General features: G+C 48.4%; 1 protein-coding gene across 1 annotated transcript in view; it reads left to right on the forward strand.

Annotated features, from left to right (window-relative positions):
* RNF17 (ring finger protein 17) overlaps window positions 1–15,763 on the forward strand; it is a 223,743-nt gene that overhangs the window by 175,256 nt on the left and 32,724 nt on the right. The window contains exons 33-34 of the mRNA XM_026653404.1: window positions 6,332–6,457; window positions 14,641–14,697. Coding sequence (XP_026509189.1) covers window positions 6,332–6,457; window positions 14,641–14,697 — 183 coding nt within the window. The remainder of the gene's footprint in view (window positions 1–6,331; window positions 6,458–14,640; window positions 14,698–15,763) is intronic.

The following is a 15,763-nucleotide window of genomic DNA, read 5'->3' on the forward strand; positions in this document are numbered from 1 at the left end:
ATGCAGAAGTAACAATTGCTGGTATGATCTGTTGGCTCTCTCCAAATCATTGGCACTGCAAAAGGCATAGATTTCCTTTTCCTGTTCAACCACTGGCGAAGATTTGTTGCACAAGTGTTGCAGCATACGTGTGGGGCCCACCTCTTGTCCTGATCTCCAGTTTTGCAGCCAAAGTAAAGGTGATAGGCTTTCTTAACCATAGTGGTTATACTGCGCTTTTGTGATGCAAAAGTCACTTCACCACAAACATAGCAGAAGTTATCTGCACTGTTCACACAAGTACGAGGCATCTCTGCTCACTTTGGCTAAACAGAAATGTATCCCTTTGCAAAATCAAACACTGACAAATAAGAGAGCACGACACTGTATGATTTCTAGAGCTGATATAGGGCAATTTGTTCAGCAGAGTGATGTAAGCTTCGTTATGATTGCATCATCCATGACTTCTAGGAATAACGATGCAATTCATATCATGTATGATGCAATACCAGCTTCAGATTGCATCATTCATTGTTTTGCCTAAAAAGCAAGTACTGTCCAAACCCAGTCATAGATTTATTCATAGATCCAGTCAAAGATGTATTTTAGTTATTTCTGGTTTAAATTGAGATCCCTTCCCTTTATAACTCACTTATCCTCCGCCATTCCCAAGTCAAGGGTCGTATATACTGACCCAATAGGATATCTTGAAAACTAGAGCCAATCAACAATTTTAAGCATCATTTTCGTTCTCAGTGACCCAAAATTAGTAAAGTTTGACTACATTTATTTCAGAAGCATTTTGGCTGTAGAGCAGTGTAATCACTTACCTTGATCTGCTGGCAGTGCTCCTACTAATGGAGCCCAATATGCCGTTAGCCTTCTTGGCAACAAGGGCACACTGTTGACTCATATCCAGCATCTCATCCACTGTAATTCCCAGGTCCTTTCTGTATAACTGCCACTTAGCCAGTTGGTCCCCAGCTTGTAGCAGTGCATGGGATTCTTCTGTCCTAAGTGCAGGACTCTGCACTTGTCCTTGTTGAACCTCCATCAGATTTCTTTTGGGCATTCCTCCAATTTGTCTAGGTCACCCTTGACCTTATCCCTACCCTCCGGTGTATCTACCTCTCCCCCTAACTTAGTGTCATCTGTGAACTTGCTGAGGGTGCAATCCATCCCATCATCCAGATCATTAATGAAGATGCTGAACAAAACCAGCCCCTGGACCAACCCCTAGGGCACTCCACTTGATACTGGCTGCCAACTAGACATTGAGCCGTTCATCACTACCTGTTGAGCCCGATGATCTAGCCAGCTTTCTATCCATCTTATAGTCCATTCTTCCAATCCATACTTCTTCAACTTGCTGGCAAGAATACTGTGGGAGACTGTATCAAAAGCTTTGCTAAAGTCAAGGTATATCACGTCCACCGCTTTCCCCATATCCACAAAGCCAATTATTTCATCATAGAAGGCAATCAGGTTGGTCAGGCATGACTTGCCCTTGGTGAATCCATGTTCCCTGTTCCTAATCACCTTTCTCTCCTCCAAGTGCTGCTAAATGGATTCCTTGAGGACCTGCTCCATAATTTTTCCGGGACTGAGGCGAGGCTGATGGATCTGTAGTTCCCCGTATTATCTTTCTTCCCTTTTTTTAAAGATAGGCACTATATTTGCCTTTTTCCAATCGTCCGGGACCTCCGCCGATTGCCATGAGTTTTCAAAGATAATGGCCAGTGGCTTTGCAATCACATCAGCCAACTCTCTCAGCGCCCTAGGATGCATTGCATCCATCCCCATCGACTTGTGCATGTCCAGCTTTTCTAAATAATCCTTAACCTGTTCTTTAACCTGTTCATATACACTTTGGCACCCTGTCAGAAGCAACATAGACCACCTTTCCGGCCACACTCCCTATGCCCCATACAAGGTCACCTACTCTTGGTATCAGGAGCCTGCACGACACTGCCCCCAGTCCCCAGGGCTTCTACTCTCCGTACTTTCTCAACCTGAAAAAGGGAGGAGGACTCTGCCCTATACTTGATCTCCAACTACTCAATATATATATCAGGAAAACCAGGTTCTGTATAGTGACACTCACTTCCATCATCCCCTCCCTTTCCAGGAGGCATAGCTCTGGACGTGAAGGATGTGTACTACCACATCGACATCCATCTGGGCCACCGCAGGCTTCTTTGCTTCCGCGTGGGCGACGAGCACTACCAGTTCAGACTTCTCCCCTTTGACACTGTGATGGCCCCAAGAGTCTTCACCGAAGTCTTCGTGGTCATGGCTGCTCCAACTAAGACTACTGGGGTACTCCGTGTTCCCTTTCTTAGATGACTGGCTTCTGGTGGCACCATCCCTCCCCAAGATGGCATTGATCATCCGTCCTCTCCGCTCTCTTCTCACCATTCTCGTCGGCTTGATGTCTGTTTCAATGAGGAGAAATCTGTGCTCATCTTGATGCAGACAGTCCACTTAATCGGAGCATGCCTGGATTCTGTAGCAACTCAGGTCTTTCTCCTGGCAGGATATTTCGCTGCCCTGATGGCCCTACACTACAACTCACACACCAGAGTGGTGCGCCGCTGTCTCTCTCTCCGTGGGCATATGGCAGCCTGCACCCATGTGACTCTGCATGGCCATCTGCACTTGCGCTGTCTACTGCTGTGGCTCCTATCAGTCTGCAGACCACACTTCGACCACATGGCCGCCACACTGATTGTCTCACATCCAGTCCAGGCCTCCCTCACATGGTGGCCCAACCCTTTCAAGTGATGATAGGTACTTCCTTTGCCACTCCTTTCCCAACCACCTCCCTAGCCAGTTGGGGGTGCCCACCTGGTCAGCCATGCCACCCAAGGGGCTTGGATTCAGCATGAAGCCCACATACACATCAATATCCTGGAGATGCAGGCGGGGTTCGCCTCATCTGCCATATGTTCCTGCCCCTTATCTGAGCTCTCCACATTCAGCTCCTTTCTGACAATACCACTGCGGTGGCATACGTAAACAGGCGGGAGGGCACCAAGTCCTAGTCACTTTGTGCGGAGTCCATCCGCTTCTGGAACTGGTGTATCCACCACAATGACCTCCTCCATGCAGCGTACCTCCTGCAAGTGCAGAACTCTCTTCGGACACACTCGGATGGACCTGGTACCTCAATTAAGAGTGGGAGCTACACATACCACTCCACTCCGTCTGCCATGCCTGGGGCACTCTTCACTGGGACTTCTTCACCACTCACAAAAACCGCAAGTTTCCCCTCTACTGCTCCTGGGGGACCATGGAGCGCAATTCCCAAGGCAATGTTCTCCTTCTTCTGTGGTGGGACGGTCTCTGCTATGCCTTCCCCCATTCCCCTCCTTTCCCAAATACTGCGCAGGATCTGTTGCAATTGAGCCACAGTCCTACTGATAACTCTGTTTTGCTCTGACACTTCTGGTTTTCAGACTCTCCGCCCGCCCCTCAATCTACTTCCTCACACTGCCAGACCTCCTCACCCAGCACCAGGGCAGAGTCTGACATCCCAGCTCAGGCCCGCTTCACCTCACAGCCTGGTTTTTGGATGGGACTTGCATGTAAACAATGCCTGCTTGACATCGGTACATTACCTACTTAATCAGCAGACGAGAACATAAGAATGGCCATAGTGAATCAGACCAAAGGTCCATCTAGTCCAGTATCCTGTCTTCCGACAGTGGCCAATGCCAGGTACTTTAGAGGGAATGAAGAGAACAGGTAGAGATCAAGTGATCCATCCCCTGTTGCCCATTCCCAGCTTCTGGCAAACAGAGGCTAGGGACACCATCCCTGCCCACCCTGGCTAGTAACCACTATCCTCCATGAATTTATCTAGTTCTTTTTTGAACTCTGTTATAGTCTTGGCCTTTACAACATCCTCTGGCAAAGAGTTCCACAGGTTGACTGTGCCTTGTGTGAAAAAGTAATTCCTTTGGTTTGTTTTAAACCTGCAGCCTATGAATTTCATTTGGTGACCCCAGGTTCTTGTGCTATGAGGAGTAAATAACACTTCCTTATTTACTTTCTCCACACCAGTCTTGATTTTTATAGACCTCTATCAAATCCCAAGCTGAAAAGTCCCAGTCTTATTAATCTCTCCTCATATGGAAGATGTTCAATACCCCTAATCATTTTTGTTCCCCTTTTCTGTACCTTTTCCAATTCCAGTATATCTTTTTGTGAGATGGGGTGACCACTTCATGCAGTATTCAAGATGTGGGCGTACCATGGATTTATATAGAGGCAACATATTTTCTGTCTTACTGTCGCTTTTCTAATGATTCCGAACATTCTGTTAGCTTTTTTGACTGCCATTGTATATTGAGTGGGTGTTCCCAGAGAACTATCCACAATGACTCCAAGATCTATTCCTTGAGTGATAACAGCTAATTTAGACCCCATCATTTTATATGTATAATTGGGATTGTTTTCCAATGTTTATTACTTTGCATTTATCAACATTGAATTTCATCTGCCATTTTGTTGCCCAGTCGCCCAGTTTTGTGAGATCCCTTTGTAACTCTTCACATTCTGCTTTTCACTTAACTATCTTGAGTAGTTTTGTGTCATCTGCAAATTTTGCAACCTCCTGTTTACCCTTTTTTCCAGATTGTTTATAAATATGTTGAACAGTACTGGTCCCAGAACCAGACCCCTGGGGGACACCAATTTTTACTTCTCTCCATTCTGAGACCTGGTGATTTATTCCTACTCTTTGTTTCCCTTTTGTGAGGGAGCTTATCAAAGGCTTTCTGAAAATGTAAGTACACTATATCCACTGGATCCCCCATGTCCATATGCTTGTTGATCCCCTCAAAGAATTCTAATAGATTGGTGAGGCATGATTTCCCTTTACAAAAACTATGTTGACTCTTCCCTGACAAATCATGTTCACCTAGATGAGCTTCCACACAGGCTTACTATGCTGTGAAATTGAAGCATTTCACCTCCTTGGTGCAATGCCAGCATCTCCCCCTTAGTGATGTCTCCGTCCCCACCATCCTGGACTACTTCCTGGATTTAAAGACTTCAGGCCTTTCCCTCAGCTCAGTCCAAGTCCACTTTATGGTATTTAGTGCCTTCCTCCCACCAATGGATGGCCACTTGGTGTTTTCCCACCCCTCCACCACCTGCTTTCTGAAAGGGCTGATGAACACTTCCCACCAGTCCTTAAACCAACTCCCCCCTGGAACCTCAATCTTGTACTTTCTGCCCTCATCAGACCTCCCTTCGAGCCCCTGGCCACATGTTTCCTCTAACACTTATCCATGAAGGTCATATTTGTCCTGGCCATCACTTCCACTAGGCAGGTCAGCGAATTGGGAGCCATGATGGCTGACCTCCCCCATAAACTTCCATAAAAAGTTTTGTTGCATCTTTACCCTATGTTTTTCACAAAAGTGGTCTCTGAGTTCCACCTCAACCAGTCAGTCCATCTCCCGGTCTTCCATCCTAAGCCATACTTCACTCCAACAGGCAGGACTCCGCACTCATAGGATGTCCGCTGTGCACTTGTGTTCTACCTTGACAGGACCCGCGTCTTTTGCACCTCTCCATGCCTTTTCATAGCCCTTGCAGAAAGGTTGCTAGGCCAAGCCCTTTCTTCACAGCTCATATCAAAGTGCATCTCTACATGCATCATAGAGTGCTACAGGTAGTCAGGATTACAGCCCACTGCTTCACGTACAGCTACCTCCGCCTCCCTAGTGGACATCCCCTGGCAACACATATACCGGGTGGCAACCTGACGCTCTCTGCATATCTTCACCATCTACTGTGCCATCGCCCAGGGAGTGACGGAAGATGCAGCTGTGGGCTGTGCTGTCCTGCAGACAGCGATACCTCGTTTGTCCTCATACCCGCCTCCAAGCTGATCTTTGCTTGATGCTCACCTGCATTTGGATACATATAGGAACCATCACTCGAAGAAGAAGAAGAGGAGGTTACTTACCTGTAACTGGATGTGTGATCCCTATTTGTATTCCAATACCCACTCACTGCCCCTCTGGTACGGACTGCGCTACTCAGTGCGAAGAGGGTGACTGAGGGACCGTCTCCCTGCATAGCCTCTTAACCTCACCTGGAGCACGAGGTAACATATGACGCACATGCACATCAGTGGACACTGCTACTGAAAACTTCCTGCTTCAATGTATGGCGCACATGTGCACCCAAGTTTGGAATACAAATAGGGACCACGTATATTGAAGAACTGCCAGTTACAGGTAAGTCATTTCCTCTTTCATGACTATTATGTGGGCAAAATCTCAGCCATGATGTTATGTGCATTATGGCAGTAGTCTACTTTGTTTTATTCAAACAGGAACGTCCAGATAATCCATGGGGCAAAGTATCTGTTAATCTTTATTTTGATGGGATGTCACTTTCTTCCTTTATGGCATACCACAAATACTGCATTTTTGAAGATTGTCCGGATATATCAAATCTGGTAAGTAAGATTTATTTTTTGCTTTTGCTGCTCTAGTGGCTCTGAAAGATTAAACATTTAATCAGTTTGTGGTTGTGACCTTCCCCCCAGGTTATTGTCATTAATACTTTGTCACACTTTAATGCCTTTTTGTTTTGTTGTATATTACTAATGTCTGAAAATGTATAAATCAGCAATGTCAAAGGCATAGTTTGCAAGTAGAAAAAAACATAGGTACAACTTCTTGCCAAAGTGACATGGAAATTCCTAGGGAATTGCAAACTCTTCGCTCTTGAATTCATCCAACAGTGATAACTGTACTGAAAATGATAGCTACTTAATTTTAAATTTTATTAATGAATTTATTATTCTAAACTGATATAAAACTTACAGTTCTTCTTCGAGTGATTGCTCATGTGCATTCCAATAGGTGTGTGCATGCGCTGTGTGCACCATCGCCGGAAAGCTTTTCCCCGAGTGGTACCCATCAGTTAGGCTGTGGAGACCCCTAGAGTGACACCTTTATGGCAGTGTATATATGTCCCTGCCGACCCACCGCCTGCTCAGTTCCTTCTTACCGCCCAATACGGTCGTTGGAACAGCTCAGTCTTTTGTATCTGCAAATGCCTTACCTAGTGGTTCCCTTGTTTTTGTGTGAATAGTCGTTAGTTAGTTGTTAATAGTTGTAGATCTGTTTAGCTTACTTCAGGGGGCTTCCCCCCCTTCTACTCTCCCCGGCGCCAGGGCATGCCTCGGTTGCAGGGGTTTAAGCTGTGCTAGTGGTGGGCAAAACCTATGTCCACAAGTGATCCTCACGCCACCTGTCTCAAGTGCCTCAGGGAGGGCCATCAAACAGATAAGTGCCCAATTTGCAGGAGCTTCAGATCCCAGACTAAGAGGGAGCAGGACTATCGTCTAAAGCTCCTCCTGATGGAGTCGGCCCTTCAGCCAGAGCCGACACTGGCATCCTCAGTGTGCAGCGCACTGGCCTCGGTGTGGGATGTCCTGGCATCGAGGAAGGACTCCACCAGCGAGCACCAGCACCGCTCCCCGGCCCATAAGGCCAGTGCCATGAGGCGTCACTGTTCACGTTCCTGGTGCCGCATAAAGAAAAAGAAACCAGACAGGGGACGTTCCCTTGTCAAGAAACCGAGGGGGGATTCCAGTGGGGTGCATCCTCCGGCGGGACACCCTCGGTCTGGTGCTCAAGAATCGGTGCCGTTGACTCCGGCCCCAGTGGCAGAGCCATTGAATCCGGTGAGAATGGACTCCCCTACCCGGGACGATTTGGAGGAAGAGCTTGACCTCCCTTCCACTCCGGACACACATGAGATAGTTCGAGACCTCATTGCCATGATGGCACAGTACCTGGCTTCGCAAACTCAGGCACCACCAGTAGCACCGGCGACGGCACAACTGCGGCGTCGAGCCCGGCACTGCGGACGGCTCCGACATCCGTCACGGCACCGATGGCAGCACCGCCATTGATTCATCATCGGGGGAAGCCCATGATGTTGCAGCACCGATCTCCGTCTCCCCAGTACAGCTCACTGGTACCATCAGGCTCTGGTCCCCCATGGTCGGGTACAGTATACTCGTCAGAGTCGGACGCCGAATCGTCTGTCTCCCGAAGCAGCCACTCCCGGTCCCAGCACCGTAGGCCAGCGGAACAACCGGCACCAGCCATCACTTGGCCACCCTAGTGGCATTGCCCAGTACAATGGCCCTTTTGGACCCCTAGGCCCTACCACCAGGCTCAGGGATCCAGGCCGGTATCTGTAGTGTCGGCCCCCCCGTGCCCCTCCATCAGCAACATCGCTGGCACGCTACACCCCTAGGGCCCCTGAGGATTCCATACAAGACAGGGCTACTGAGCTGCCACAGGCAAGCGCAGTCCCTCCTCCACCGACGTCGGTGGCTCCTGAACCTCTGGTCGTGGGGAGCTCCGAAGTACCTGACCCGATCTCCAGAAAACCAGAGGGGCCGGAAGACCCCGTCCCGGGAACCGCTTCACTGGACGAGGCAGTGGTGGGCACATCTACCACTCTACCACCACTGGACACCAAAGGCTTCCAAGACCTGCTCAGGAGGGTGGCAGTTAACCTTAACCTCCAGGCAGAGGAGGTTATGGAGAATGTGGATCCAATGGTGGACATCCTCACTCCCGAGGGTCCTTCTAGAGTGGCCTTGCCCCCATAAGGACAGTTCAGAACACCATGAAGGTGCTCTGGCAAACCCTGGCCTCTATACTACCAATGGCTAAAGGGGGTCAAGAGACGCTACTTTGTGCCGCAAAAGGGCTATGAGCACCTTTTTACCCACCCCCAGCCGGGGACTCTGGTGGTGGTTGCGGCAAACCACAAGGAGTGGCAAGGACAGCCAGGCCCTGCACCTAAGTCACGGGACACCAAGAAGCTGGATCTCTTTGGCCGTAAAGTCTATTTGACTGGTGGGCTCCAGCTTCGAGTAGCGAATCAGTAGGCAGTGCTTAGCCAATACGCCTTTAATTCCTGGAGTTTGTTGGCTAAGTTCCAGGAGTTAATCCCAGCCGACTCTCAAGGAGTTTGGTGCGCTCCTTGAAGGGGGTAGAGTGGTGTCTAGGACCGCCCTCCAGGCAACACTGGACGCGGCGGACTCTGCGGCTCGAACCATGGCCACCGCCATTGCAATGAGGCGCAGTGTGTGGCTCCAGGTTTTGGGTATCCCACTGGAGGTCCAGAATACCATACAGCACCTCCCCTTTGACTGCAAGAGCCTGTTCGCTAAAAACAAGGACACGGGCCTGCATAGCCTAAAGGACTCTTGCGTGACTCTGAAGTCTCAGGGGCTACGCACCCCAGCGCCTCAGAGAAAGCCCTTTACACCTCAGCCCCCGTCCCGCTTCTACCCTGGGCCTCCTAGATGAGATCCATCAAGGAGAAGGGGCAGGAATAGTAGGAGGCGCCCACCGCACTCCTCCTCGGGCCAAGGCCAGGGTTCAGCCAAATAGGCTTGGGGCCAGTGGGCTAACTTTTGAAGATGCGCCGGAGGACGGCGCACCAGTCGCCATCTTGGATTTCCCCCCCCCCCCCCTTTTGTGAATCGACTCTCCCGCTTCTACCATGTTTGGTCTCAGATCATGTCAGACCGCTGGGTCCTCAGCATGGTAGGGGCATGATATTCTATCCAATTTTATTCCCTCCAGCCCTCCTGTCCCTCTTCAGGGACCCCTCTCACGAGCAGCTCCTTTTACAGGAGGTGCAATCGCTCCCAGCTCTAGGGGCAATAGAGGAGGTTCCTCAGGAATTCAGGGGCAAGGGGTTCTACTCCCGCTATTTCCTCATCCCCAAGGCCAAGGACGGGCTTCAGCCTATCCTGGACCTACGAGACTGCAACACATTCATAAACAAGGTGAAGTTTCGCATGGGCTCTCTGGCCACCAACATTCCCTCCATGGATCTGGGAGACTGGTACGCCGCCCTCGACTTGAAGGATGCGTACTTCCACATTGCTATTATCCCAGCCCACAGACCCTTTGTCAGATTCGTGGTCAGTGGCCACCACTACCCGTTCAGGGTGTTCCCATTTGGCCTCTCAATGGCCCCCCGGGTGTTCACCAAGTGTATGGTGGTCGTGGCAGCCTTCCTCCGCAGGCACCAGGTGCAGGTATTCCTGTATCTGGACAACTGGCTCATCAAGGCCGAGTCCAAAGCATGGGTGGCAGAACACATGTCCCTGGCCAAGGCTACGTTTCATAGGCTGGGACTTATATTGAACGAGCCCAAGTCCACATTGACCCCCACACAAAGAGTAGAGTTCATCGGCACTCTCTTGGACTCCACGCACGCAAGGGCATTCTTTCCGGAACTGCGTTTCAAGCGCTCGTGGACATTATCAAGCCCCTACTCCGCTTTCCCACAACCATGGCCAGAAATTGTATGAAACTATTGGGGCACATGGCAGCCTGTACATACGTGGTACAGTACGCCAGGCTGCGCTTTCAGCCCCTCCAGGCATGGTTAGCACAAGTGCACAGACTGGGCAGGGACCCATTGGACTCAATAGTGACCCTCCCGCCTCGGATTCTCAACTCTCTCCACTGGTGGTGGCAACCACTGCTGGTTTGTGCGGGAGTACCCTTTGCCAAGCCCCAACCTATGCTCTCCCTGGTCACGGATGCCTTGGTGCTCAGTTGGGGAGCACATCTGGGCAATATCAAAACCCAGGGCCTCTGGCCCATACAGGGCTATCCCTGAACATCAATGTAAGGGAGTTGAGGGCGGTTCGCCTGGCATGCCAAGCAGTCCAGGCCCTCCTTCAGGGCACGTGCATATCAGTACTCATGGACAATACTGCAGCGATGTTCTATATAAACAAACAGGGTGGTGCTCGCTCCTCTCCCCTGTGTCGGGAAGCCCTCATGCTGTGGGACTTTTGCATTGCCCATTCTATACACCTACAGGCGTCGCACCTTCTGGGGGCGCAGAACGAGCTGGCCAACTGACTCAGTCGCTCGTTCCATGGATACAAGTGGTCCCTCAGACCGGACATGGCTCATTCGATTTTTCCAGAGGTGGGGCTCTTCCTACATGTACCTGTTCACAGTGAGGGGCAACAGGAAGTGCCAGAGGTTCTGCTCCTTCCTGAACCACAGCCCAGGCTCCACCGTGGACGCCTTTCACTTGTCATGGACGGATCACCTGTTGTACGCGTTCCTGCCATTCCCCCTCATACACAGAGTGCTTCTCAAGACTCGTCAGGACAGGGGTTCTTTGATCCTCATAGCGCCAGTGTGGCCTCGACAGCACTGGTTCACCATGTTACTGAACCTCTCAGTGGACAGACCTGTAGTGCTCCCTCTCTGTCCAACCGTAATCACACAGGACAGGACCACGGCTGTCTGCAACCCCCCAACCTGGAGTCCCTCCACCTCATGGTGTGGACGCTCCATGGTTGAACCCTCTTGAGCTTCAGTACTCTCACTCAGTGAGGGAGGTCCTGTTAGGAAGTAGGAAATCCTCCACTCGAGCCACGTACCCGGCTAAGTGGAAGCATTTCTCCATTTGGTCTTGACAAAGGGGAACTGAGCCACAATCAGCCCTAATTCTCATTACTTTGGATTATCTTTTATATGTCAAGCACCAAGGGTTAGCGATATCACACCTTGCGGCCATTTCGGCCTTTCACCTTTCATTTCGGTAACCCCATGGTGAGCAGGTTTCTTAAGGGCCTGGACAGACTTTATCCCCCGGTACAACGGCTTGTTCCCCAGTGGGACCTCAACCTGGTCCTGTCCTCACTCATGGGGCCCCCCTTTGATCCCAGGGCTACCTGCCCGCTGTCCTACCTCTCCTGGAAGGTGGCCTTTCTGGTAGCTATAACCTCTGCTAGAACGGTATCCGAGCTCAGAGCACTGACCTCTGAACCTCCTTATACGGTATTTTATAAGGACAAGGTGCAGCTACACCCTCACTCTGTGTTCCTGCCTAAGGTTGTATCCCAGTTTCATGTGAACCAAGGTATATTTTTACCTGTGTTCTTTCCTAAACTCTATGCCACAGGGAGCGCATGTTCCATTCCTTGGACGTTAGATATGCCTTGGCATTTTACATTGAACACATGAAGCCGTTTCGTAAATCACCACAGCTCTTTATTGCTATCACAGAAAGAATGAGGGGGCTCCCGATCTCATCACAGTGCATCTTGTCATGGATCACGTCGTGTATTAGGACTTGCTATGACCTGGCTAAAGTTCCAGCCCCTCCACTTATGGCGCACTCTACCAGCGTGCAGGCGGCGTCCGCAGCATTCCTGGTGCAGGTCCCTATCCAGGATATATGCAAGGCAGCAACCTGGTCTTCAGTCTACACCTTCACTTCACACTATGTCATCACCCAGCAGGCGAGGGATGATGCTGTTTTTGGTAGGGCAGTCCTGCACTCAGCGATCAGGTGAACTCCGACCCCTCCCCCTGGGTAACTGCTGGGAAGTCACCTATTGGAATGCACATGAGCAATCACTCGAAGAAGAAAAAATGGTTACTTATCTCTCGTAACTGTTGTTCTTTGAGATGTGTTGCTCATGTCCATTCCAAATCCCAGTGGCCACCTCCCCACCGTTGGAGTATTCTGGCAAGAAGGAACTGAGCAGGCGGCGGGTCGGCAGGGACATATATACACCACCATAAAGGCGCCACTGTAGGGGGTCTCCACAGCTGACCTGACAGGTACCACTAGGGGAAAAGCTTTCCGGCGATCATGCACGCGGCACATGCGCACACCTATTGGAATGGACATGAGCAACACATCTCGAAAAACAACAGTTAGGAGAGGTAAGTAACCATTTTTTATGGACTATCATCCAAGGTACAATAGTTAACTTCAGAAAAGCATTTAAACTCTCTCAAATTATTTTTAAGGACACTTCTTCAGTAAGATATCTAACTCTCCCTGCTTCTTCTGATCTGGTTTCTCTAGAAGTGGCAGAAACTTCAGGGGGAGTGGCTTTTTCTCACCTCATCCTGAATAACATTTCCTCTTTATGAAGAGGGAGGAAGCCAAGATTTTTCTTCTATGCTTTGTTTTTGCTCCACTTTATATTCTCACTGTTCTGCACTTTGTCAGAGAATCATAGAAATGTAGGGCTGGAAGGGACTTCAAGAAGTCAAGTCCTGTCCCCTGTGCTGAGGCAAGACCAAGTAAATCTAGACCACCCAGATAGGTATTTGTCTAGCCTTTTCTTTAAAACCTCTAATGATGGGGATGCCTCAACCTCTCTTGAGAGCCTATTCCACAGCTTAACTACCCTTATAGTTAGAAAGATTTTCCTAATATCTAACCTTAATTTCCCTTGCTTCAGAATAGGCTATTACTACTTATCCTTCTTCCAGTGGACGTGGAAGACGATCACATTCCTTTTTATAACAGCCCTTAACATATTTGAAGACTATTAGCAGGTCCCCCTCAGTCTTTTCTCAAGACTAAAGATGTCCAGTTTAGAAAAACTTTTCTCAAAGGTCAAGTTTTCTAAGCCATTTATTTATTTATTTATTTTTGCTATCCTCTGCGCACTCTCCAATTTGTCCACCACTTTGCTGAAATATGGAGCCCAGAATTGGACACAGTACTCCAGCTGAGGCCTCATGAGTGCCAAATACAGTGGGATAGTTCATCCCATGTCTTAGATTCAACACTCCAGCTAATATATGCCTGAATTATATTAGCCTTTTTTGCAGCTGCATCACATTGTTGACTCATGTTCAATTCACAGTTCATTTTAACCTCCAGATCTTTTTCAGCAGTACTACCACCTAGCCAATTATTCCCCATTTTGTAGTTGTGCATTTGATTTTTCCTTCCTAAGGTAGTACTTTATACTTGTCTTTATTGAATTTCACCTTGTGGATTTCAGACGAATTCTCTAATTTGTCAAGGTCATTTTGAATTATAATCCTTTCCTCCAAAATCCTAACAACCCCTTCAAGCTCGGTGTCATACACAAGTTTTATAAATATATTCTCCACTCCATTATCCAAGTAATGAAAATATTGAAAGGTACCAGACCCAGGACTGACTCATGTGGGACTCTACGAAATAAATCTCTCCAGTTTGACAGCAAACCATTGATAAACTAGTCTTTGAGAACCGTCTTTCAATTAGTTGTTCATCCACCTTATAGTTATTTCATCCCTTCTCCCATTTAGTTGTGCCCCAAAATGCACAGTTGTTGGAAGATAACTAGTGGGTACCTATTTTCAGCCATGTTTTTGAGAGAAGCTATGAAGTGGTGCAAGAGGGAACCTGATTTTTTGAGGGTTGTTGAAACTACCCAATCACACCTCAAAGTTCAAGGAGGGTTGGTCCATCCTTACTAGAAAATACTGCAATTTTTTATATATGGATTCCCTTTCTGTTAATGAATTGGCCAAATCCTGCAGTTCTCAGACAAAATTCCCATTGGAACTCGGTGGAAATTTTGTTTGAATGCAGACTGCAGAATCAGGTTCTAAAGCCTCAATTCATGAAAGTAGTTGAATATGTTCGTTATTCCCATTGATATCAGTGAGAGTTAAATGTTTTCCTGAATCAAGGCAGCCTGTATGTATTATGAATTAAGGAAATATTACCTGAAAAATCTGCTAAGTGTTTTATCTACATATTTTAGGTGTTTATAAGGCCCCTATTACACTGGTACCTAAATTGAACTGTACTCTACTTACTTTTTAGGAAATAATAAATTACAGTGAAAAGTGTTTTGAGGATAAATGTCAAATCAGCTATGAGGTAAGTTTCAATGTTTAGCGTGTGAGTGGGTGGGTTTAGGTTTTGTGGGTTTTTTACAATTGATCACTAAAACTCCTTACCTTACCTAATCCTTTTGTGCCAGGTCCCAGTCTCTGTTCTATTCAGATCCCTCCTAAAGACTTGCTTCCTTCTTGAAATGGTTGAAACCCTTCTTTATTCTTGTTAAAGAAAAATTTTAAAATGGACTTTTCAGTATTTCAGCCATTTTTAAGTCAAGTGCAAAGTACATTATATATTGTATTGTTACTTTGAGAGGGAAGCCATGGATTGATTTTTAGCATTCGCTGTTGACCAATGCCTTGTCTGTACCTCTATTTTATCTTTTAGTGGAGAAGTTACACCTAATTATCAGTGCTTTATTCTGCTGTAGTATCTTCTTGTTCTTAGCCTCAAATAAAGTACATAACTTAAGAATGGGTCAGACCAATACTCCATCTAGCCCAGTATCCTGTCTTCCAACAATGGCCAGTTCCAAATGCTTCAACAGGAATGTACAGAAGAGGGCAATTATCAAGTGAACCCTCCCCTGTTGTCCAGTCCCACATCTGGCAGTCAGAGGCTTCGGGACACCCAGAGAGTGGGGGTGCATCCCTGACCATCTTGGCTAATAGCCATTGATGGACTTTTCTTCCATTAACTTATCTAATTCCTTTTTGAATCCAGTTAGTTTTGGCCTTCACAACATCTCATGGCAATGAGTTCTACAGACTCGCTATGTGTTGTGTGAAGAAGTACTTCCTTTTGTTTGTTTTGAAACTGCTGCCTACTAATTTCATTGGGTGATCCCTCGTTCTTGTATAAGGCTCCATGTTTGTCACAGATTTTCTGTGACCTCCATGACTTCTGCAGCAGCTGATGTGCCTGGCCCGGGGGCCACCTGAGCACCTGGGCCATTTGCACTGGCTGCTGCTGGGGCAGTCTCGCTCCTAGCAACAGGAGTTTGGGGGAGGGCTCAGGGCTGGGGGTTGGGGTGCGGGGCGGTGCTTACCTAGGGCGGGCTCCCCGGAACGTCTACAGGAACTCCCCTCCCTCAGCTCCTAGCTCC

This window comes from Terrapene carolina, unplaced genomic scaffold (assembly GCF_002925995.2).
Source record: "Terrapene carolina triunguis isolate 2854851 unplaced genomic scaffold, T_m_triunguis-2.0 Scaffold138, whole genome shotgun sequence".
NCBI lineage: Eukaryota > Metazoa > Chordata > Testudines > Emydidae > Terrapene > Terrapene triunguis.